A 25,472-nucleotide genomic window follows, 5' to 3' on the forward strand; every position below is an offset into this window, starting at 1 on the left:
AGGCTTGAATTCAAAATTCTGAACATCAAAACACAGGGAGGCCTCAGAAGTATGGACATTTTCAGTTGGGCTAAGTGGGCTTAGTTAAGACCTCAAACCTTGAACAAAGGTATGCCCCTGAGATCTGCTGTAGGTCTAAAAAAATATTCGTGGTCCATTATATACCCCATAATATTTCCTTTTGTTAGTCATACACTTGGAAAAAACTACTGATAAAAATCAAGAAAGGACACCACCAGGGTACAGACATAGGTGGAATGCTGATAAGATAACCAAAAGAAAGCTGTCAAAAAAAAAAAAAAAAGAGGGATCCCTGGGTGGCGCAGCGGTTTGGCGCCTGCCTTTGGCCCAGGGCGCGATCCTGGAGACCCGGGATCGAATCCCACGTCGGGCTCCCGGTGCATGGAGCCTGCTTCTCCCTCTGCCTGTGTCTCTGCCTCTCTCTCTATCTCTCTGTGACTATCATAAATTAAAAAAAAAAAAAAAAGGAAGAAGAAAGAAAGAAAGAAAGAAACAAACAAACAAACTACCATAAGTTTTCCAAAAGCTCTCACTGAAAAATGGACTTGATAATTTGAAGTATCATCTTTGTGATTTATTTTGATTCTTTTATCAGGTGCAGGTTAGCTTAATTAAAGATACTTCTGATATTTAGAAATAAAATATTATATAGTTATATTTAGTAATCTGAGTCCTGTGATCACTTTTCATCAAAATAGTTTTTAATTCTATTATAATTTCAGTATAAATAAATAGAAATTGATGCTAGCAGATACTATCTTACATTAGTATTTTAAAATCCTTCAACCTCTAAGTTTAATTTGTTCTAACTTCTAAACTGAAAGGAGGACAGTTTTACTGGGAGACACTGCAGTAAAAAAAAAAAAAAAGAGAGTATTTTTGCAAACAATGACAATTACTATCCAAAGTAGTAAAGCAACATATCCATGAATGGAGTAATTATAGTTTCTAGCTTGAAAAAGAAAAGATAGGGAAATATGCAAGACTTCTTTGAATAAAAACAGTATTTTGTATTAAATGTCTAATACAAATTACGGAATATTCAGTCTGAATACAAGAAAACTAAAATGTAGATACTTGAAGCACAACACTCAAAAACTTATTATTATACGTACCCTCTGAGAATTTGGAATTCGGCGATCAATGGAATTACTGGCATCCTGGAGAACTTTAGTGGAGGAATTAGTTTTGCATTTTTTCCCCTTTAATCTGTTGACAAAGAGCAACTTTGCAGAAGGTTTGGCAATAAGAGGCTTTTGTTTAGCAAGAATTTCACTGTTCCAGTTCTGTACCTATAAAATTATAAACATAAATGGAAAGCAGGGCATGAAAAAACAAAGCTATCTTTGGTTTTCTATCATATGAACCTGTCTTCGCCGCCCATTTAGTGTGTGGGGCAGCTTAGATCTCTTAATAAATTCCTTTTTGCCAGTATTTCTATTTTCAACAGCTTATACCAAACGTATACTGTGGACTTCTCATTATCAAAACATTAAAATGGTGACTTTTAAGAACTTAAGAGTAATAAAACAGTTTGCCAGAATCCCATAAAAATAAAATTTGAGGGGATTCCCTGGGTGGCTCAGCGGTTTGGCGCCTGCCTTTGGCCCAGGGCATGATCCTGGAGACCTGGGATGGAGTCCCAAATCGGGCTCCCTGCGTGGAGCTTGCTTCTCCCTCTGCCTGTGTCTCTGCCTCTCTCTTTCTCTCTCTGTGTCTCTCATAAATGAATAAATAAAATCTTAAAAATAAAATTAAAATAAAATAAATTAAATTAAAATTAAATTAAAATAAAATAAAATTTGGTCAGGGAAAGAGCAAGTTTCATTCTGGATAAGAGTTAATTAAAAATGTTACAACTGGAAACTTTGGACATATGCAGAATTTTAAACTGTAGAAATTAATATCTAAAACTTACATATTGTAGCAATTTTTTGGTGATACTTTTTGTTTTCACTAACTACTAAATTCTCAATAGGCAAAAACCCTCTAATCAGCAATTTATATAGGCCTAGATCTGGTTTAAATATACTTAACCTCTAAAAAACAGATTCAATATAAAAAATATTTACTGAGTAGAAAGGAAAACATACAGTATGTACAGTAGCTATGTGACATTTGCAACTTTAACATTTCAGTCTTGTTTGCAAGTAAATCCAAAGGTCTATGTTATGTAATAACTGATAATTTGATAAAACATGCTTTTTTTGTAGTTACCTCATGAGGCACAAATTAGAGTTAGGTCCTGCCCTCAGGCTACCATACCTCAGAGAGACAGGCAGCTAGTGAGGAAACCAAGCTATCTGCATCAAATGAAGCTTTTTCCTCTTCTTATTCCTTTTCTTATACAGGTTATAAGGGGAAAGTGATACTACTGCTAGAGTGGACTTCAAGGTCTCCTGATTTTAGAGACAGTAAATGGCCCCAGATGTTAGAACACCTAAATCCCAAGTAGAAATGTGAAAAACTTTAAATGTTTCCTATATACTTATTTGGACTTCTCTTTCTCTCTTTCTCTCTCTCTCTTAAAGATTTTATTTATTTATTCATGAGATACAGAGAGAGGCAGAGACACAGGCAAAGGGAGAAGCAGGCTCCTTACAAGGGAGCCTGATGAGGGACTTAATCCTCAGACTAGGGTCATGCCCAGCTAAGGCTGATGCTCAACTGCTGAGCCACCCAGGTGTCCCGGAAATAATTTTCCTTCATAATTCTGAGGACATTGTTCCAGTCTGTATTCTTTAGTGTTTCTGTGAGAAGTCCAAATAAGGGATGCCCAAGTAGCTCAGCGGTTGAGCGTCTGTGTTAGGCTCAGGGCATGACCCCAGTCTGGGGACTAAGTCCCATATTGGGCTCCCTGTGAGGAGCCTGCTTCTCCCTCTGCCTACGTTTCTGCCTATGTTTCGTGAATAAAATCTTAAAAAAAAAAAAAAAAGAAAGAAAATTATTTCTAACCAATCATTCCACAGTAAGCAGAATGACCAATCAAATGTGAGAGTAGCAAAAAGGCATTTTCCAACATCTGTGGTCTGCAAGAGTTCCCTGCAACTGTGCTTTCTTAAGAAGCATCTCTAACACAGATGTTTCTTTTTCTTTATAAATGGTTTTTTACTTTGTTGAGAGTAATGAAATAACTCGATGCAACTTTATGATGAGGAAAAGAAAACACAGAACTAATCCCAAACATATTTAAAGATAGAATTTTGTCATTATTTGGCTCTTGGAAAAGCCAACTTTGAGTTGAATCTGGTCACCTTTTTTTTTTTTTTAAAGATTTATTCATTTATTTATTCATGATAGATATATATATATAGAGAGAGAGGCAGAAACACAGGAGGAGGGAGAAGCAGGCTCCATGCTGGGAGCCCGATTCAGGACTCGATCCCGGGACTCCAGGATTGCGCCCTGGGCCAAAGGCAGGCGCCAAACCCCTGAGCCATCTAGGGATCCCCTGAATCTGGTCACCTTCTTAATGGAATCTACAGTTAGTACCCTACGGAGCTAGGCACAAGAGTAAATTAATCAGTACATTCCTACAAGAATAAGAAAAGAGACCTAAATTGACTTAAAAGTTTTTTTAAAAAATAATTTGCAGATTAGATAGCTTTGGAACTGACAAGATAAGAGGTAGATACTTGCGGGAAATCACAAAGTCCTTCAGAGTTTTTGAACAACTTTAATTGTTTGGAATAAAAATATATTGGCTATAAATTCAAGTTAATTAGATGTTAGTCTTAAGAAAACTATTTCCACAGAAATGTCAATATTAAAAAATCATATGCCTATTATAATACAGCAGAAAAATGTTTAATGGCATGAAAATGATGTATTAACTATGTATTATAAGATCTGTAATATAATATTCATATAAAAATGCAAGATGAATAAATATCAAAATATTAATAACTGCAGTTACCACTAGGAGGTGAGATTACTCATAATTTTAATTTCCTTGCGGAAATTTTCTGAAGTTATTATAATGAGCCTATTTTATAAAGAATATTTAAAAAAAAAAAAGAATATTTTATAAAATATACCACAGAAGAACAGCCTACCTTAACAATGTAAAATTAAGTTAAGCAAAAGTGGAAGCAAGCAGCCTTCATTTTTTTTCTTCAAAAACCTTTTTACAGGGTGAGGGTATGGGTGAAACAGGTGATGGGGATTAAAGAGTATACTTGGCATGATGAGCACTGAGTAGTGTACAGAAGTATTGAATCACTATATTATACATCTGAAACTCGTAACACTGTATGTTAACTAAACCGGAATTTAAAAACTTAATAAAAAATAATAAAGAAAAATAACCTTTTTAAAATTATGTTATGTAAAAAGAGAAAAAGCCCAGACAAGATCTTGAATAAAAGTTGTTAAGAGAATGCTTTTAAGAAAGGTAGCTAGAAAATATAGCTTGTTCATAAATATCATTAACCTTGCAATAATGTTGCTGTTAACGCAGTGGGGGGGGAGCCTCTTAACCTTTTTAAGTTTTTCTGATCTTTTAGTTAAAAAAAAAAAGGAATACATGTACATGTTAAAATATTCAAACAGTTCAAGCTATATATGAAGTAAATATCTCTCCTAATTCAGACACCCAGTCCTTTTCCCAGAAGCAGTTGTTAGCAAGTTTCTTACATACTCTTCCAGAAAGGCTGTATGTATCTACAAAGAATATATATGCATAATACTTTTCTTATACATATGGCTACATGTTATACACATTCTTTTTGGACTGTACTTTTTTCTGATTCTTTTTATTTTTATTTATTTTTTCTCTGATTCTTTTTAAAGGAAAATTTTAAAGTGATACCTATACAAGGCAAGGTTTATTTATACTATTCATTTAAGTTAAAAGTTATTTAAATATTTGATTTTAACAGTTCAAGAAATGTAAAACATAAAAGCTGCCAACCTTTTCTGGTGTTAACTTCATAAGTTCCATGTTTTCCATACTGTGTCGGCGTCCAAACTTGGGGCGTGCACCTTTGTAAAAAAAAATAATAATAATAATTCAAATAAACTGGGGACCCCTTAAGACTACAAGTTCAGCATCTCTAGGTTATTCAATTTTAAAGTGTGTAAAACAAGCCCATATGGAAGCAAGAAACGTACAAACATGTATTCTTTTAAGAATAATAATTTTCCATACCAACTACATAAAAATAGAATATCCACTCCCTCTAAAATGCTTTGATGTAAGGAAGTTACATTTTGGTTGGAAACTGACTTTGGTTACTAACATTACCCCTTAATTTAGAAAAGGCATTTTATAATAACTGGTTTTATACTATCCACATAGACTTAAAAAAAATAAGAAGGAAAAATCCTGTATGATCTCACTTATAGTGGAAATCAAAAATTAAAAAAGAAGAAGAAAAAGAAAATACCTGAACTAGGAAAAAGATATCAAACTTGTAGTTTACCAGAAACAGAGGGGGTTAGGGAAGGGAGTAGGGGAGGGGAAGGTGGTCAAAAGATACAAACTTCCAGTTGTAAGGTAAGTAAGTATTAGGGATGTAATGTACAACGGGATGACTATAGTTAACACTGCTATATGATACTTAGGAAAGTTGCTCGGAGGGTTTATCCTAAGAGTGCTCATTGCAAGAAGAATTTTTTTTTTCTTTTTTTCCCTTCTTTTCTATCAGTATGAGAAGATGGATGTTAGCTGAACCTACTGTGGTGATCACTACGTATGTTAATGAGGCAATCAGGCTGAGTACCTTAGTCATGTATATCAAACATTTCTCAGTAAAACTGGAAAAAAACCAAAATCAAATCAAAATAACATCCTTAGTACTATATTGTTACTTTCTTTTCTTTCCTTTCCTTTTATTAAGTAGGCTCCATGCCCAATATAGGGCTTGAACTCATGACCCTGAGATTGAGTTGCATGATATACCAACTGAGCCAGGCAGGTGCCCCTGTTGTTACTCTTCTCTAAGTTACTCATTTCTATTTTAAGAATGAATAAGATAGGGATCCCTGGGTGGCGCAGCGGTTTGGCGCCTGCCTTTGGCCCGGGGCGCGATCCTGGAGACCCGGGATCGAATCCCACGTCGGGCTCCCGGTGCATGGAGCCTGCTTCTCCCTCTGCCTGTGTCTCTGCCTCTCTCTCTATCTCTCTGTGACTATCATAAATAAATAAAAATTAAAAAAAAAAAAAAGAATGAATAAGATAATAAAGTTAAAATAAAAGGTTCTCAATGTTTTTCAATAATCATTAAATATAGAGAATTTTCATATCCATTCAGTCTTTTAAAGATCAATATTTTAAAGACATGATATAAGGAATGTATGATACCTAATACCCAGTTTAAGAAATAAACCATTTTCAACACATTAACTCCTCCTCTGTGGGCAGCCCCGGTGGCACAGCGGTTTAGCGCCGCCTGCAGCCCAGGGTGTGATCCTGGAGACCCGGGGTCGAGTCCCACGTCAGGCTTCCTGCCTGTGTCTCTGCCTCTCTCTCGCTCTCTCTGAATAAATAAATAAATAAATCTTTTAAAAAAAAAAATCTAACTCCTCCTCTGTGACTCTCTCTATAACTTGCCTCTTTCTCTGTAATTTTAATATTTTTATTACATATGAATAGATCTCTAAGCAATATAGCTTATAATAAATAAATGCTTCCATACTGTAAATATCATCTAACTTGATTCCTTCAAGCAACGTTATGTTTTTGAGATTCAGCCAAGTTGCTATGTGTAGTTTAATTTTTTTTTAAGATTTTATTTATTTATTCATGAGAGAGAGTCAGAGACACAGGAAGAGGGAGAAGCAGGCTCCATATGGGGAGCCCGATGTGGGACTTGATCCTGGGACTCCAGGATCATGCCTTGGGCCTAAGGCAGACGCTCAACCACTGAGCCACCCAGGCATCCCCAGTGTAATTTTCATTACCATTTTAGGACTAGGAAATTCTTTATCTGTTCTACTGGGGACAGAGATTTATAGACCGGTTCCATTTTTTTTTTTTTTTAATCAGATAAGCAGCACTCCCAAAGAAATTCTTGGAAATGTATCTTAGTGACATGAGCAACAGTTTCTTCTAGTTTGGGTATTGGCGGTATGTAACTGTGAGTAGAACTGTTGCTCATATGCTTAGTACATCCTCCACTTTACCAGAATGTTGTCAGACTATTCTTGAGAGTAGACATATTTCTATCATTATCAATACTGAGTAAGAGTTTCCATTACCCACATTTCAATACTGGTGTTCTCAGACCTTTCATCTATTTATTATTTTTTTAAAGATTTAAAAAATATTTTTTAAAGAATTTATTTATTTGACAGAACAAGAGCACTAGCAGGGGGAATAGCAGGCAGAGGAAGAGGGGAGAAGCAGGCTCCCTGCCCAGGAGGGAGCCCTATGTGGGGCTGGATCCCAGGACCCGGAGATCATGACCTGAGCCGAAGACAGATGCTTAACCGACTGAGCCGCCCAACATCCCTCTAGGAGCATTTCTAACCCCTTTGCACTTCAGTGGACTGGGGTTTCTTACACCATGCAGGTAGAATAAATCAAATTCCAAACCAGTACATAGGCAGGCTTAGGAATTCAGGTTCTTTTTTTTTTAATTTTTATTTATTTATTTATGATAGTCACACACAGAGAGAGAGAGAGGCAAAGACATAGGCAGAGGGAGAAGCAGGCTCCATGCACTGGGAGCCCGATGTGGGATTCGATCCCAGGTCTCCAGGATCGCGCCAGGCCAAAGGCAGGCGCCAAACCGCTGCGCCACCCAGGGATCCCAGGAATTCAGATTCTTAAGGAACACTCCCTTTCTCTACCTTGAGCCAACACCAGAAACTGGTGTTTCCTTGAAGTTCCTTTAGCCAGCAGATTTTTCCTGGCACTGGAGATACAGCAATGAATAAAAGAAACCAAAAAATACCTGTCTTCATACAGCCACAAAGAGCAAAGAGGGGAGTGGTAGGAAATGATGCTGAAGTAGGCTGAAATTCCATAAGGCCTTTTAACCATGGTGACAAGTGAGGATTTGGTTCTAGGTGTGATGGGAAATCATCGGAGGATTTTGAACTGACAAATAACAAGATTTACATTTTATTTATTTATTTTTTAAGATTTTATTTATTTATTCATGAGAGACACAGACAGAAGAGAGAGGCAGAGACACAGGCAGAGGGAGAAGCAGGCTCCATGCAGGGAGTCCCATACAGGACTTGATCCTGGGACTCCATGATCACACCCTGGCCCCAAGGCAGGCGCTAAACCGCTGAGCCACCCAGGGATCTCCCAATGATTTACATTTTAAAAGAGCACTCTGGCTGCTGTGTGAAAAAGTCAGTGTGAGGGATTATGAATGGAAGAGAAATAGTTGATAGGCTAGTACCCTAATGGGAAACGTTGGCAGTTCGTACTAAGATTGCTGCAGTGAACATTGTAATAGAGATTAGGCATATATTTGGAAGGTAAGGTTTCTGATAGGCTGGATGTAGGAAGTGAGTGGAAGAAAAGGAACAAGGATGACTCATAGGTATTTGGCCTGAAGACTTAGATGAATGGTAGTACCATTTCCTGAGATGGGGCAGACTGGAGGAAGAACATGTGTGGGAAGAAAAAAACAAGAGCTCTGTTCTGGACAGGTTAAGTTTTAGATGCCAATTAGATATTCAAATGGAAATATTACATATGTGAATCTCAAACATAAGGGAAAAAATTATGACTGGAAACATCAATTTGAAATCATCACTATATAGAAGATATAAAAACCAACCAACGGAATGAAATCATCTAGAGTTGTGTTGTTTGATACAGTAGCCACTAGTCCCATGTGGCTTTTAAATTTTTAATTAATTACAATTAGTAATATTAAGAATTAATTTTCTCTTTTGCAATAACCAAGTGCTAAAGTGCTCAAGAACCACATATGGCTAGAGGCCATTATAGCGGACAGACTGGATATATAATATTTCCATCTTTACAGAAAGTTCTACTAGATGGTAGGGGAAGGAAGAAGAGGTTCAAGAACTGATCTCTGAGCACTACAAATTTCAAGGGTGAAGGATGATGAGGAGAGAATAATGAAGGCTGAGAGTGGCCAGTGAGGTGAGAGCAAACCAAAAAAAAGGAGGATAATCCTGGAAACTGAATGATCAAAATATTTTGAGAGGGGAATGATCAGCAGTAGGAAACATTGCTGAGAAATCAAGTAATCTGACATTTGAAAACTGAGCAGTGATTTGGTAAAATGGAGATCTCTGGTAACCTTGAAAAGGTTTCGGTGTCATGATGGAACCAAAGCCTGAGTGAAGTGAGTTGAGCAGAGAATGGGTAGTGAATGGGAACTGAAGAAGTAAAGAAATGAACTACTATTTTCAAGTTTTGTTTTAAGTGGGAACAAAGTAATGAGTCTACAGTTAGAATGGTCCAGGAGAACAAGTGATAGTCTGCTAACATATAAGAACTAGGGATCCCTGGGTGGCGCAGAGGTTTGGCGTCTGCCTTTGGCTCAGGGCGCGATCCTGGAGACCGGGGATCGAATCCCACGTCGGGCTCCCGGTGCATGGAGCCTGCTTCTCCCTCTGCCTATGTCTCTGCCTCTCTCTCTCTCTCTCTGTGTGTGTGACTATCATAAATAAATAAAAATTAAAAAAATATATAAGAACTATTACAATACACCCTCCTTGAAAATTAAACCTAGGGAACCCCTTAGTCCATTACTATGCTGCAGAGCACACAGTCCATACACTGCTCATACTTCAGTATCTTTCCTTGAATGTTCTTTCAGTCTTAACAGGACGACTAGTTACTGATTTCTTTTCCTTCTTCCTTTCTTTATATGGGTTTAGAGAAATTAGAAAGATGAAAGCTCAATTTGTCACCAACTTTCAAGTCCCAATACTGATGTGAATTGGTGACTTTTCTCAGACTGAGAATTTTTAGAGCCTTCACCAGATCTATATAATGGGGTCTCACACAATCACAGAGCACTCGAAATGTAATCTGATGTCCTTATTTCTTTAATCAGAAGCAGAATTTTGGGGGGCACTTGGCTGGTTCAATCAGTAGAGCATGCGTTCTACTGAGTTCTACTCATGTGTTCATGAGTTCAAGCCTCACATGCGATTTAAGACTTACTTAAAAAAAAAAGTACAATCTTTTTCATGTAGAAACAGACATTCAAGCATGTTTTCCCTGTAACAATGTCAAATCTTCCTTTAGGCGCTGACCTAAAGAATATTTCCCAGTTTTCTGGATTAAAAAAAAAAAAAGTAATAATACTAAGAGATCACTTTAGAAAGTAAATGGGAGGGGCACCTGGATATCTCTGTAGGTTAAGTGAATGACTCTTGGTTTCAGCTCAGCTCATGACCTCAGGGTCATGAGATCAAGCCCTGAGTCAGGCTCCACATTCAGTGTAGTCTGCTTGTCCCTCTCCCTCCCTCTGCTTGCTTTCACTCACTCACTCTCTCAAATAAATGAAATCTTAAAAAAAAATAAAAGGAAAGAAATTAAATGGGAAGAAAAGAGCTATACAAAAATCAAATATGTAAAAAACACTTGAATTTTAAAAAATGTTTTGATTTTGTCATCTTCACATTTATAAATTTTTCAGTGAGCCTATAGATAATTTAAATGTATTAAAAAATACCTTTACCATTCCTAACTTCCTGATAACAGCTGTAAAATACTGTATTCTTTATTGATAAATTAACAGGACTGGGGTAAAGCAAAAAAGTATTATAAAAAGTTGAGCTTCCTCTGTAATATTCTCTCTGGATATGATAAACATGTGATACGTAATACAAATGTAACTGAGGATAAAGAAACTGGGTGTGAAGACCTATTACTTACCATGCAAGCTGTTATCAATTTCAATATTTTCAGACATTATTGAATTATTTGTGCTGTAGCTTAGACCAAGAACCATTTGAAGATCTGAGAGATTCAGTCGTGCTGTTAGTTCACCACTTCTATCCCCAACCTACAACCACAAACATTTTTTTTTCAACCACAAACATTTAGAGTAGTATTAAAGACAAAGAATTATGAAGATTAGCTGAAAATGTTGTGAGCCTAAAACTTGAATAAAATATAAAGAAATGAAATAGTTATATTAGAATTAGACTGAACAAAATGGTTTTTTTCAATAGTAATCGTTTTAAAGAAAAGGGAAATTTCTAAAATATGGCAATAGGAAAACTAATTACATTGTGTTAATTCATTCTCTAAATATTAGTTAAATTTCTACAATCATTTAGTAATAATGTAGGTTATTCTGTGATACATTAACTTGTCACCACAGGATTAAAATTTCCTTAGAATATTTTGTTTCAAAAAAAAAAAAGAATATTTTGTTTCCATTCCATAGTAATAATATGTATTAAGCCAGCACTAAACATTACACTAGGCACTTACAGACACTATCTCTAATACCTGCAAGTTAGGTATTGTTCTTCCCATTTTACAAATGAGAGAAATGAGCTCAGAAAAGGTTTCCAAGCTCAAATAGCCAGAAAGTGGCAGAACTGCAATAGGAACCAATCCTTGATTATAAAAACCATGTTTACAAAACAAAACAAGTTTTTCTTTCTATACCATCTACTTTTCCATGTAGGGGGCATATTTTAGCAACCTTTCCATTTCCTCATGCCTGGCCTTACCTTCCTGTCTTCCTACATCAAGGCCAGTGCAAACAGACCTCTGATCTGTATCTCAAAATGCTTTGTGCAGTTCTTATGCCAAGGGAATAACATACTTAAATTTATTACTAGGTCATATAGGAGCGATCTAGAAAAATAATAGGACTTCCTCCTTCTCTGCAAATCGGTGAATCATAATAGCAGAAAGGTTTTTAGTTTCATACCTCTCTTGAAATTTCCAAGTGCTTTTCAGCAAAATGCATTGCTTGATCATGATTCCCTAGAGCAGTGTACGCATTTCCTAAGCTCCAACATGCTCTTCCTTCACCAATTCTACAAAACAATTCAAAGCTAACATTCAGTTATCTGAAAGAGCTGTGTATAGAATAAAAGCTATCTAGCAGTAATTAAAGGTATAAATAATGCTCTGGATTTATTTGGTCTTTCATATAAAGAACATAAATATATTCATACTAGAGACATTAGAATACCCAGATAATACTGAACTCAGAATTAGATATTAAAATGGGAAACATTTAGGGATCCCTGGGTGGCGCAGCGGTTTAGCGCCTGCCTTTGGCCCAGGGCACGATCCCGGAGACCCGGGATCGGGTCCCGCGTTGGGCTCCCTGCATGGAGCCTGCTTCTCCCTCTGCCTGTGTCTCTGCCTCTCTCTCTCTGTGTGTGACTATCATGAATAAATAAATAAAATATTAAAAAAATGAAATAAAATGGGAAACATATAAATAAATAAATAGATAGATAGATAGATAGGAAATATTCCTTTAAAACATACCATATATTATAAAATAAAATCTCAGGGATACTAGTTAAACGACTCCATTTTCTTTCCATGATAGCCCTACCAGGTAATCATTCAGTCCACATTTGAACCACTGGGGAGAGAGAACTCACTCTCTCTTGAAGTGGTATACTTCATTTTGAACAACTACAGAGAAGTTTTTCTTCATACTGAAGTAAAAATCTGTCTTCTTAAAGCAAATATCACGGATTAAATGACTGTAGAGATACACTGCTTTTTCATACAGTTTTTTAAAAAAATAGCCATCAACATTTAAAAATCAGAAGATTTCATATAAAACTCAGGACTTCCAGCTTCTCTTTAAAAAAGAGGAATATCTGGACATAACACATCCTCAGTCCTGCCTGGCAAGAATGAGCTGGAGCTGAGGAGCAGATGTTCCCTTTACACTGGGCCTTATCTATAAGTTTACCATAATTCCCACACTGATCTAGTCAAGACGACCTTTGTAGGCAATTGAGTTTGTGACCTATTTATTGATCTTGGTTCAAGGCTCTATGGACCAGTCTAATCTTCTAAGACATGCTAGCCCTTCAAAAACAATAAATATAGAGAGGAGGAGACTAAAACAAGAAATTCCTTAAAAAAAGAATTAAAAGGAAAACAAAGGAAACAAAAACAAAGGAAAAATTCTAGAGATTCAATGATGCATCTATATTTTACTATAATTATAGTAAAAAGGTGTATAACTTACCTATCATTTAGCTCTTGAGCAATTGCTAAGTGCTTCAGATGATAATCAATGGCTTTTTCATAGTCTTGAAGCAAAGTATACGTGTTTCCAAGACTATAACAAGACTGTGCTTCCACAGCTCTGTCTTTAAGCTGTCGAGCCAATAGTAGTGTCTTTCTAAAAAAAGAAGTTAATTCTTACACAATGATCATTTTTATTTTTGGCTATAATAATCATAAAACTCACATTTTTCCTCCTGCCTTTAAAGTAAATCTATTTTATAACTTCTCTATACTTCCAGACAAAATGAAAAGATGTCTTAGAAACACAAAAACCAAATCTAGACTCTAAGAATAAATTGGAAAGTCCTATTAATTCTTCAGAGAAAAGGAATACTGACATGAGGTCAAATGACTCTAAAGATTATATAATATAGTATTTTTAACATTTAAAAAAAAACTGTCCCAGTTGGAATGGCCATAACTTAAAGAGAATTTTGTCTACATAACTTGTCTTTGCAATCATATGGTTGTCTTTGCATTTTGACAAAATTTAAAATATATAGTTAAAATTCTAATGCGTAGATCATTAGTCATTGATTCATGAAAAATACTGAAGACCATATTTAAACATTAACCAAATTCTACCTAAGATTCATTGAATTGTCAATGAGAAGCTAGTGTAGCAGTTAAGATTGTGAATCCTAGAGTTTCAACTGGGTTCAAATCCCAACTTTGCCAACTATTAGCTAGCTCTGTAATGGGCCAAGTCACTCAACTTCTGTTTCTTCATATGTAAAATGGGGGAAATACCCACAGGGTTTTGTGAGGATTAAATGAATTAATATATATGAAATGCTTAGAATAGATCTCGTTCACAATAAATGCTAATAAATGTTAATACTTAAATGACTTCTATAATCTCTGCTCAATAGTGAAAATATTTCATATGATTTATAATTATATGAAAATAAGTATATGATTAAAATATGATGGTTTTAAGCAAACAAACCTGAAATTATATATTTAATGGTGATACCTTCAAAGCTGTTACCTTGGGAGGTTACACACTTATTTTAACATTGCCCCCTCTCAAACATTTTTGGAAGACTTTTGGGTTTGCTTTCGGTTCCTGGGGTATTTTCTGGCACACCATTACTCTTTGAGGGTATAGTTGATTTGTAAATGTTCAGAAGTCCTTCTGGAACCAAATTCAATTGCTAATGTAGGCTTACCCAACTACTGCTTTCTATGCTGAAGGATATAGATTTAAAATGTTAAGACAGTCTTCTTGTGTGATCCTGAAAACAGCTCTAAAGCAGAATCCTCCCTCAGTTCTAGCCTACTTATGAAGAGGGCAGGAGGAGGAAGTTTTATTACTTAACACTCATATTTTTTAGTCAAATAGCCATCATCTGCTTTATTACAGAACTTTCAGTATTTAACATAAGTAGTTCATTTATTAAGACATTTCTATGTCTTTTGCTTTAAAATATAAGAAATTTTAATATTTAAAATCAAAATATATACTCTATATGTAGTAATATATTTTATTTGGGAAGATATTTCATATCTAACTAACCAACAAATATTAACCATTGGTCAATGTTTATAGTAGGTTGGGATGACATTCTATTTTTTTATGGACCTAAAGCAATTTTACCTTTGTTTGTAGATGGCAAACTACCCCAAACTCTCTCACACTGGATTCTTTAACATTAAAATACAAATCAATCACTGTATCCATGTTTTAAACTGGCTCTGCCTAACATCTGTATGGGCCTTCAATCCCCACTCATTAGAGAAAACTCCAAACTAAGAAGCATATACTGGACAATGTCAAAGAGTCTATACCTTGCTATTATCTATGTTTCAAGTGTATTGATAGATCAGAATGACTGTCCAGAAGAAGCTGGGTTTGCCAACTTCTCAGGTAAGTGAATGGGGCCTAGCTTATGGTGAGGATCAAAGATGGACAGAGGAGAATGAGCAAACTGTTCAACAAGGGGGTGAGATGAAAAAAAAAACAAAAAAAAAAAACAAAACAAACAAACAAAAAAAAAACAAGGGGGTGAGATGGTGGGCAAAAGAATTCAGAGATGCCTGGCGAAAACTAGGGCATATTTTTGTTACCACGCTTTCTCATGGTTTTTCTGAAAACACATAACTGGGTGAGAAAAAGCATATAAGTATATACACCACACATGCTGAACAGGCTAAGAAGACTTTAAAAGTTTAGAATTTCATTTAAAAACAATTAAAGATAAAAAAAATATAAAGGAATCATAATACTACCATTAAATCTAAGGTACAATAATACCAGGTCCTATGCAAAGTAAATGGTTAATACGGTCTTTCATTCAATCCTCACAATACCAAAAGCAAGGAATTGGCATGATCTGTTACAGATGAAGAAATTGAGGATTAGAAGCACAAGATCCTGCTGCTAGTATGTACAAAATGCAAGTTTTAAACCCAAAGCCTATTATTTAATAGGTTTGCATAACTACTCATTTTACATTTATCTACAGAAATATTATACTAACTTGTAGTATTCAGAGGCAGTTTCAAATTCACCAAGAAATATATATGCATTTCCAAGGTTGCTATATGCTCTTCTTTCAGCTGCTTTATCTCCAAATTCTTTTGCAATAAGGAGACGCTGAAACAGAAAATTCTAATTAGATACAGCTATAATAAAACTAAAGAATAATCACTGTTCAAAACCTGATGGAAAAAATGATCTGGTTCCAAAGCCTTGCACTGTACCTGCTCATGAGCTATAACTGCATCCCTGAAGTTGCCAAGGAGGTAATGTGTGTTTCCAAGATTTCCAAAGGCACGTCCTTGGGCTGCTCGATCACCCAAAGCAGTCACTAGTGATAGATTTTCCCTAAATGATAACAAAGTTGTGAAAAAATAAGTTTGAGAAAAAAATGTATTGGTTTGATTTACAAATCAAATTCTTTTTATCAAAAAAAATTTAAACATGCTTACAGCCATAATGTGCCACTTTTTTAAAAAGATTTATTTATTTATTTATTCATGATAGATGTAGACAGAGAGAGAGAGAGGCAGAGACACAGCTGGAGGGAGAAGCAGGCTCCATGCCGGGAGCCCGACGTGGGACTCGATCCCGGGACTCCAGGATCACGCCCTGCGCCAAAGGCAGGCACTAAACTGCTGGGCCACCCAGGGATCCCCACATTTTAAAGATATATCTATGAAAGGGGTGGCTGCAGGGCTCAGCTGGTTGAGCATCTGACTTTTGATTTCAGCTCAGGTCATGATCTCAGGGTCCTGAGATTGAGTTCCATGGCTGGCTCCACACTCAGCAGGGAGTCTGCTTGAGATTCTCTTGCCCTCTCCCTGCCCCTCCTGCTGACTGCATGCACACAAGTGCTCTAAATAAATAAATAAAATCTTAAAAATAAAAAGATATATCTATGATGGAGGGTGATTATAGTAAATAACTGGGAATACTTCACTGAACAATTAAGGCAGGCTTCTGTTCAAAGTCAAGAACAGAGTCAGTCTTGGAACCCTTACATGTAAGAAGTTCTATGAAATCCTGGTAAGAGACTAAATTTACTTCACATAACTTAGGCTAATGATTGATATTTCTTGTTTCTGCCACTAAGTGGCACTAGTTAACAGTTTAAAGGAAAGCTTTCCAGGGGAGATTACTACTAACCTAACACTATATAACATTTAGCAGCTATTTGATGGTTTATTTTTATTTGCTAGTCCATAATTCTTTTCTTTTTTTTAAAAGATATTATTTATTCATGAGAGATACAGAGATAGAGGCAGAGACACAGGCAGAGAGAGAAGCAGGCTCCACGCAGGGAGCCTGATGTGGGACTCAATCCTGGGACTCCAGGATCACACCCTGGGCCAAAGGCAGGCTCTCAACTGCTGAGCCACCCAGGCCATCCCTAGACCATAATTCTAAAACCTTTGCCAAACTTAAAAATGTATTATTGGATAAAGAATGTAGGATAGATCCAAGGCTTAGGTGGGCCACGTGAATGCATCAGTGCTACTTACTCATAATAATCCACAGCTGCCTGCAGGGCATTTCTCACTTCTTCTGGAAATTCTCCTATGTCCTGAGGACCAGGGCAACCAAAACTTTTCCCTTTGGCATGATACACATTTCCAAGATTGTAAAGTGCTCTTGCTTCTCCCACCTAGATGAAGATATCAGTAGAATTTACATTTTGAAATCAGAAGCCAGGCATTCTAATGCTGATCATGTATTTATTTATAATATCCTTGATGATTAAGAGAAAGAAACATTTACATTGGCCATCCACACAGAACCAAATGATTACTTATGAAAGAAGAATGTGTTGTTATTTTTTCTCTGGTATTTTAAATTTTTTATTTTTTTCTTTTATTTTTCTATGAATTTTTTTGGTATTAACTTTTAGTAAACTACGGATTAAATAGAATTAAAACATAAAGCAAGTTCAATGAAAACATTTGGCCTGCCATTCAATGTTCCTTATTACCTTGTCATTAAGCTCTCTAGAAATATCTAGATGTCGCTGACAACAAACTACAGCTTCATCAAAATTCCCAAGAACTTTTAAAGTGTTTCCCAGATTACCACTAGCTTTGGCTTCCCCCAGCTGGTCTCCAATAGTCCTGGGGGAAAAAAAAAAAAAAAGCAAGTGGTGTTAAAAATAAAGCATCCAGAGTATAGTTTTTCCCAGAAGACAACTGACATGCTTTAGGAAAGAAGGACCCATTAGCTACTTTAAATAAAAATTTAAAACTGACAGTTCTATATTTAAATTTAATTAATTTTCATTCATTTAATTAAACTCTAAGGTCATTTCACTACCATTAATTCATTTAATTAAACAGTGATCAGCCTAAAGATTAGTTTTAAAATGCAATGCTATGAATGAGAGCTCACTAAAATGTATTAAGTTCGTTTTTTTAATTGAATGAAAATATTTTTAAGGGATATTTAGGGAGAAGGAATTAAAATTCTTTAATTCTTAAATTAATTACCTTGCAAGAGTTAAATCATGATGATGGTATTCCAATGCTTTGGCATAATCATGCAGATAGAAATAAGCATTGCCCAGCTGGCTGTAAATAGCACTAAGTGTTTTTAGGTCTTCAGTTCCAACTTGAACTGCAGCTTCAAAGAATGACACACCAGCACGGCAGTCTCCTGATTTACACAGACGTTCCCCTTCCAAGGCCAGTTCTAGGCAAGAAGCTTCCATTCTATAAAATTATATAGGACAGACATTTACAACATTACATTATAACTATACCACAGTATTTTTAACTTCAGGTAATATAATTTTAATGCTGACTGTGGCTACTTGCTCAGAAAAGCTGCCTCTATATTTGAAGTAGATATACATTATTGATAACACAGTAAACTATTATTTATAGTATGGGCTAATTTGCCTAATCAAATATCTGAGCCTCTGAGGTCTTTCATAAAGGGTAGCTAAATCTCTCTATATGGAGCCCATTTTAAATGGCCCATCCAGAGCAACCCAGTTAACCAATGAGAGAACCTAAAGTATGTTTCCTAAAGTACTCTGAGTTTTATGAACTTCCTGAGAGTCTGGGGAGAAAATGGGTAGCTGGGGAAGGTGAAGTCCTATAATACATATACCCTTCTCTATCCACATATCTAAGTGATCTACTCATCTGTCCACCAACCCCTCCTACTAACATCCACACCTCTTACTCTCTCATACACCCATACACACATTCCTGTTCTCACCACCACACGATCATCTATACCTCAAAAAAAAGGAGGAGCAAAATATTTTCATCTATAAGGCATACTTCCATAAGAGAACTAGGTGTCAAGAAACTTCAGGTTAGAAAGGAATAATTTCAAGATTTACAGAAATTTGGGGCAGCCTGGATGGCTCAGGAGTTTAGCCCCTGCCTTTGGCATGATCCTGGGGTCTTGGGATCAGGTTTCACGTTGGCCTCCCTGCATGGAGCCTCCCTCTACCTGTGTCTCTACCTCTCTCTCTCTGTTTCTCATGAATAAATAAATAAAATCTTTAAAAAAAAAAAAAAAGATTTACAGAAAGTCTAATCCTGTAAGTCTGTCACTGGATTTTTAAACACCAGAAGAATTAGGTACTGTAAATCTAGGTAGGAGAAAAACCACTGATACTTCAGGTTTTAATACTAGACTTTAGTGGGGGCCTTTTGCCAAACTTACCACTGTGTTTCTTCAACATTTTTATGATTTCTGCAATGTCTATGTATTACCTAATCATTCACTTAAATGTTTCTATAATTTGTAAAATTTCTTTGAAATTGGCACATGTCCTTACAAAAAAAGAAAAAAAGAAAAATCTAGCTTCATCCAAAGCAGTATCATGAAACTGTTTGATGTAATACTTATGTTTATTTTTTAGTGCACATTAAAACAATATGTAGTATTAGAATAAAAAAGTTAAATTACCATATTACCCTTTAGAAAACCCTGGTTGAGCTCATCAAGCATTTTAATTTTGTGAGCAGCATGAATTTACTCCTTAGTAGAATTAGCTTTGAGCATCTCTAACAGAGCAGTGATTCTTTTTTTTTCTTTTTAAGATTTTATTTAACAGAGAAAGTGGCTGCCAGAGAGCACAAGCAGGAGGAATAGCAAAGGGAAAGGGAAAAAGCAGGCCCCCCACTGAGCAGGGAGTCTGATCCCAGGACTCTGAGATCAGGACCTGAGCTGAAGGGAGACGCCTAACTGACTGAGCCACCGAGATGCCCCTGGAGAGTGATTCTTCATCCTGGTTATACAACAGCAGAGCTTATGTGGAGTGTTTTTTAAAACTCTCAATGTGGGGGACCTGAGTGGTGTGGTCAACTTGGGTTCGGTTGGTTTCGGCTCAGGTGGTGATCTCAGGGTTGTGAGATCAAACTCCGTGTCAGGCTCCATGCTCAGCATGGAATCTGCCTGAGACTTCCTCTCCCTCTCCCTCTGCCCTTCCTCCACCACTCTCTCTATATAATAAATAAATATAAACAAACAAATAAATAAATCTCTCGATGCCGGGACCCACTCTCTGGGTAGGTCTGGCTCGCAGTATTTTTTTTTTTTTAAATACCTCCAGGTAATTCCAACATTGTATGCCAGAATTGAGAATCACTGCTTTAACAGAAAATGTGATTTAAACCACCATCACCCTAAATTCATTCAAATATGATTATACTTTTGTATTTATGGTAGCAGGTCAAGTAACATGTTTCTTCTTCAGATGCTTTCTTTTGGCTTATAAAATGTCAAGGCTCCTTAAAGCCATAAATTAAAATGGAACTGCAAAAGTGGAAAAGAAATCTGATAAACCTAAAAGAGAAGTCTGGACTAAGATTAACAGAGCTAATTGCAAAGGTTCAAAGTAGATTCAGTTCGAAATAAACAGGTTTATTTAGTCATTTCTGATAGGTAATTTTCAAGTTTTACATGCAGGTATTTTTTTTTTTTAATAATTCAAGTAATGCTGCCAAAGGATACTGTCCGTTCATAGTCAGACTAGTGATTTTACCCTCACTTTATGAATCTAGGCAAAATGATGCAAGTAAACCTTTAACATTTTGCTTAAACAGTAGATCAAGTCAATTAGATACAAAGAACAACTTAAGTACATGGAAAAATTAATTGGTTAAATCAGAAAGAGGAAATTGCTATATTTATATTTCTTTATGTCATTTCAAATTAATAAAACCAATTTTTGTCTTTCACAAGTGAAAACTGCCATTTAGGACTGTATTTTTTAAAATTAGAGATTTCATAAAGAAAAAGATTACTTTTGTTTAAGGTTTTATGAGGTTACTAGTACATTCTGTGTGTGAAGAGAAACAAGGCAGCAAAAGACTATTTTGTAAAAATGTGATTTTATTGAAGAGTTCTTCTACTATATAAGCTACTGAAACTAGCTGTCTTTATTTGTCTGAATACCAAAACCACTGGACTTTCAAAATTACCATAGGAAAAAAATTGGAAAAGGTATTTTTACATATAAAATATATTACCTTTTTTATTAAAAATTTTTAATTTAAGCATGATTCCAATTATGGAAGTTATATACTGAGCAATTTTACTGCTAGTTATTAAAGCTGTATGTACACAAATTCATAAAGATATGTGAAAGGATGTTCGCAGCAGCAAAAAAAAAAAAAAACCCACACAATTTAAATGTCCATCAATAGAGTATTAAAGAAAATTGCATGCCACTGTACAATGGAATACTAATGATAATAATCATTGAGTATTCACTGAGGGAGAGAGAGAGAAATAGTTACACACAGCAGCACCATCTGTTCAGGACAGGCAACTGGATGGCCAGGAAGTCAGAGATAAGCCAGAACAGGCTATTAAGATATAAGACATGTAAAAATTGGAAATATACAACATGTTTGCTATATCCATATAATCCAGAGAAATGTTTTCTTCAAAAAAATATCTTCACCACAAATATTTGACTTTCTGAATTAAACTTATATCAAACCAAATGCTGTATATAATATTAATTTAGCTACAGATTGAATGGTGTCATAACAGCTACTAATTTTTAAAAAGTCATTTTAGGGATCCCTGGGTGGCGCAGCGGTTTGGCGCCTGCCTTTGGCCCAGGGCGCGATCCTGGAGACCCGGGATCGAATCCCACATCGGGCTCCCGGTGCATGGAGCCTGCTTCTCCCTCTGCCTGTGTCTCTGCCTCTCTGTCTCTCTCTGTGTGACTATCATGAATAAATAAATAAAATCTTAAAAAAAAAAAAAGTCATTTTAGATAATTTTCATTAGAAAGAGTGACAGCAAATTGGAACCCTACTGGCTACTGAGCTGTCTCTGAAGTCCATGAAGTAAGAACGCCCTGTAAGGGAAACTACCTTAGAAAAGATATTTCAGTAACTAATTCCCAAAATAAAGTCCCAAATTCTCTAGTTTATGATTAATTCTGAGAAATACTGTGGCTCTGGTATAGTTTCATTAGAAAAGAAGTCAATATTCTGACAAAATCTCCCAACACCTCAATCAAATATATCTAATTGCAAAATAGTCAAGGCAGGTTGGCTTATAAATTTTTTAGAAGATCATTAAATAGTAAGAGAGAAAGTAATTTCATAGCCTCTTTGTCTCTATGAGAGAATAGAATTACTTCATTTGTTTACCAGCTGGGTTGGAAACAAAGAACATAACCAGAGTAGAAGATAAACTGGGAAAATATCTCTATCAACATATAACCCACATACCTGGTTTCTTTTATTCTCCCTAATGGCCTATCTAGTTATATACTCAAAGAAGTACACTCCTAATAACTATAAATAAACACAGTACTACTATCCTTAACTGAAATGCTGTTTTTGCTAATAGACCATTATAGCTAGAATTTCTCTTTTTTTTTTGCACAAACTCATGTCATTTCAATTTGATTTTTGTATTTTATTATTATTTACTTTTCTTCCACACTAGATTTTTTTTCCTTTACCTCCTTAATTTTGGTTTCTTGTGTTCACTGTATACCAATGAAAGCAAAAAAGGATTAAAACCTCAATGCTAACATCATTTTAAAAGATTTACTACAGATTATGTTCAAATTTGATCCTCCCCTCAAAGGGTTTACATACTATTCAAGAATAAACAATGGAATTGAGAACTCCGGATTCAAAACAAGAGTGCTCTGCATTTTCTCCATTTTGCTGGCTTCTGTGGCTGTCAAATCTCTTTTTACAGACCTTAGCTCCCTCCACTTTCAGTGGGTTCTAATCTGGCATGGGTCTTTCCCATTATCAATCCTATCCCCCACAAACAATTTTCATCCACCCAATTTACCACATATATCTAGTTATTCTAGTTTACTTTGTGAGAGGGAAAACCGTGTGAATTTATTTTTATTTAGATTTGAATTTTGATTGGTAACTTTGTTTTTGTTTTTTTTTTTTTTTTAAGATTTCATTTATTTATTCACAGAGAGAGGCAGAGACATAGGCAGAGAGACACAGAGAGAGGCAAAGACATAGGCAGAGGGAGAAGCAGGCTCCATGCAGGGAGCCTGATATGGGACTTGATCCCAGAACCCCAGGATCATACCCTGAACCTAAGGCAGACGCTCAACCGCTGAGCCACCCAGGCATCCCTTGGTAACTTAGTTTTATTTTTATTTATTTATTTTTTTTTTGGTAACTTAGTTTTAAAAGTGATTTTACTACATATTATATCAAATTTAACACTCAATATAACCCTCTGAGATAGGAATTATTATAGAAGAGGAAAATGATGCTCAGATAGGTTGAATGACCTATTAAAATCATATGATTACAAAGATGAGAAAATGAAATCCTGTCTTTGTCACCAAATCCAATGCTATTTCCACCATTCTGCATTACCTCAAATTATTCTTCAGGAAAGAATATTAACAACTACATTTACCTAGCAAAATGGAAGAATTCAACACCAAAATTGTATTCCTTTACAACTTATGTGCAATAGTCTAATTTTTACAATATGAAAGTACTGAAGTGTTTATTATTCATAGTAACAAGTATGAACAAAGACTTTTTAAAAGAAATACAAAACTAGAGGAACTAGTTTGATAATGAACCTGATATATCCATCTTTCAACATCAACAATACCAATATATACTATTACCAATGTATTTTAGCTCTACTTCCATCCTCACTCTCCAACCCCAGATTTTTTTGAAGTACATTTCAGAAAGCACATTTCACTTGTAAATATTTTAGCATATATCTCTAAAAGAGAGCAGTTTCAAAAAAAATTTAATATTATGCCTAAAAAATTAATAATTATTGTAAAATGAATCACATGCCATTTTAAAGTTTAGAAACTAATTTCACTTTACTATCAGTCTCCATTTCTCTCTACCTCCACAAATAGATCACAAAATATAGCATTCTGGTATCCATCAGGAGCTTCCTTAATGTCTGAAGGATTATTCCATTTCAAAATTACAAACTCTGTGTGCCACAGAAACTCCTCCAGGGATGACTGTTTGCCACAGTCATCATATGGAAAAGACCACATGGATACCACATTACATGCTACCTGTTTGCCACAATCAAAGAACCATATGGATACCACATAACATGCTACCTGTTTACCAGAGGAGAAGAATAATTTATACTAGGCCAGGACTCCTAACATAAAAGATACAAAATATTACCTGCAATTATATAACAATCCAGTCATTATTCAGAATGCTGATCTGAGAGCACTGATGTAGTCAGAGTTTGGCATATTCTTACTAAAAATAGTTACAGAGTTTAAAGTTCCTTTTGGTGAAGTACTATACCAATATATAAACTATGTTTTATATAGTTTTGACCTATCAGGTTAAAAGGACAAATCTAAGACCCTCCTACAGGCAGAGGTATAATCCACTCCTCCTTACCTGCTGCTCTTACAGTATTAAGAAGTATATCACTCTTAAAAATGTTTAGTAAGAAAAAAAAAAATGTTTAGTAAGACAGATAAAATGTATCCGATAGTTCTGTCCAATGGAATTACATGGACATTCCATCAAACATGTACTATGAGTCAGAAAACATGCTAGGCATTGTGGCTGCCCTAAGGAAATTAATAGTCAAGGAAGGGAGTAGTCAAGAAGGAGACAAACATATAAAGAAATACAATGAATTTTAATATAGTTGATGCAAAGGAAGAAATATGCAAAGGATGTTACGTGAGCACAGGGAGGGCACACAGTCAAACAATCACATTTAGAAATGGTTTCCAGGAGTAGATAATACAAGTCCTAGGGTACAACATGAGCAAAAGCACAGAGACATTGAACAGCAAGACATGTACAGGGAAGCAGAGCTCAAAGTACAACGTGAAGACTGGAGAAAGTAAGGACAAAGGAATATATAGAGGCTAGAAAATGGAAGATCTTGTATATATGATAAGCCTGGCTCTGCCCTACTGATGACAATGAGCCACCATAGCGATAAAGCAGAATTTGCACAGTTGGCTCTGTGTTTTTAGACTAAGCTCTCTAGCGGCAAATTAAAAACATGAATTCTAAAAGACAAGAATGGAGAATGGAGGGAGTCTACATGGAAGATGATGGGGGCCTAAACTATACCAGTGACAGGGAGGATCCAGGTGGATAGGTCAATCTGAGCAACATTTAGGAGGTAAAACTGGCAAGGCTTCACACTGGATACAGAGAGTAAGTGGGAAAAAAAAGCACATAAGATAACTTCCAGGTTTCTGGAACTATGCCCAAGAGAGTAGAGAGAAGGCCTTTAAAAGCTCATTTTAATTATGTTGAATATCTTCCATTTCTTCTATTCAAAACTTTTTTTTTAAAGATTTTTATTTATTTA

General features: G+C 35.6%; 1 protein-coding gene across 3 annotated transcripts in view; it reads right to left on the reverse strand.

The window, feature by feature from the left end:
- The window catches only part of GPSM2 (G protein signaling modulator 2), a 49,707-nt gene that overhangs the window by 11,829 nt on the left and 12,406 nt on the right, over positions 1-25,472 (reverse strand). For all 3 annotated transcript variants that reach the window (XR_005986633.1, XM_041747337.1, XM_041747336.1), the window contains 10 exons: positions 18,152-18,373; positions 17,644-17,779; positions 17,177-17,319; positions 15,896-16,019; positions 15,673-15,788; positions 13,149-13,304; positions 11,856-11,964; positions 10,844-10,973; positions 4,934-5,004; positions 1,137-1,313 (listed from right to left, as the gene is read on the reverse strand). Coding sequence is in view for 2 of the 3 variants with exons in the window: in XM_041747336.1 (XP_041603270.1) it covers positions 1,137-1,313; positions 4,934-5,004; positions 10,844-10,973; positions 11,856-11,964; positions 13,149-13,304; positions 15,673-15,788; positions 15,896-16,019; positions 17,177-17,319; positions 17,644-17,779; positions 18,152-18,373 (1,384 nt within the window). In the remaining variant the exon portion in view is untranslated. The remainder of the gene's footprint in view (positions 1-1,136; positions 1,314-4,933; positions 5,005-10,843; positions 10,974-11,855; positions 11,965-13,148; positions 13,305-15,672; positions 15,789-15,895; positions 16,020-17,176; positions 17,320-17,643; positions 17,780-18,151; positions 18,374-25,472) is intronic.

The sequence above is a fragment of the Vulpes lagopus genome, chromosome 3 (genome assembly GCF_018345385.1).
Source record: "Vulpes lagopus strain Blue_001 chromosome 3, ASM1834538v1, whole genome shotgun sequence".
In the NCBI taxonomy this organism is placed as follows: domain Eukaryota; kingdom Metazoa; phylum Chordata; class Mammalia; order Carnivora; family Canidae; genus Vulpes; species Vulpes lagopus.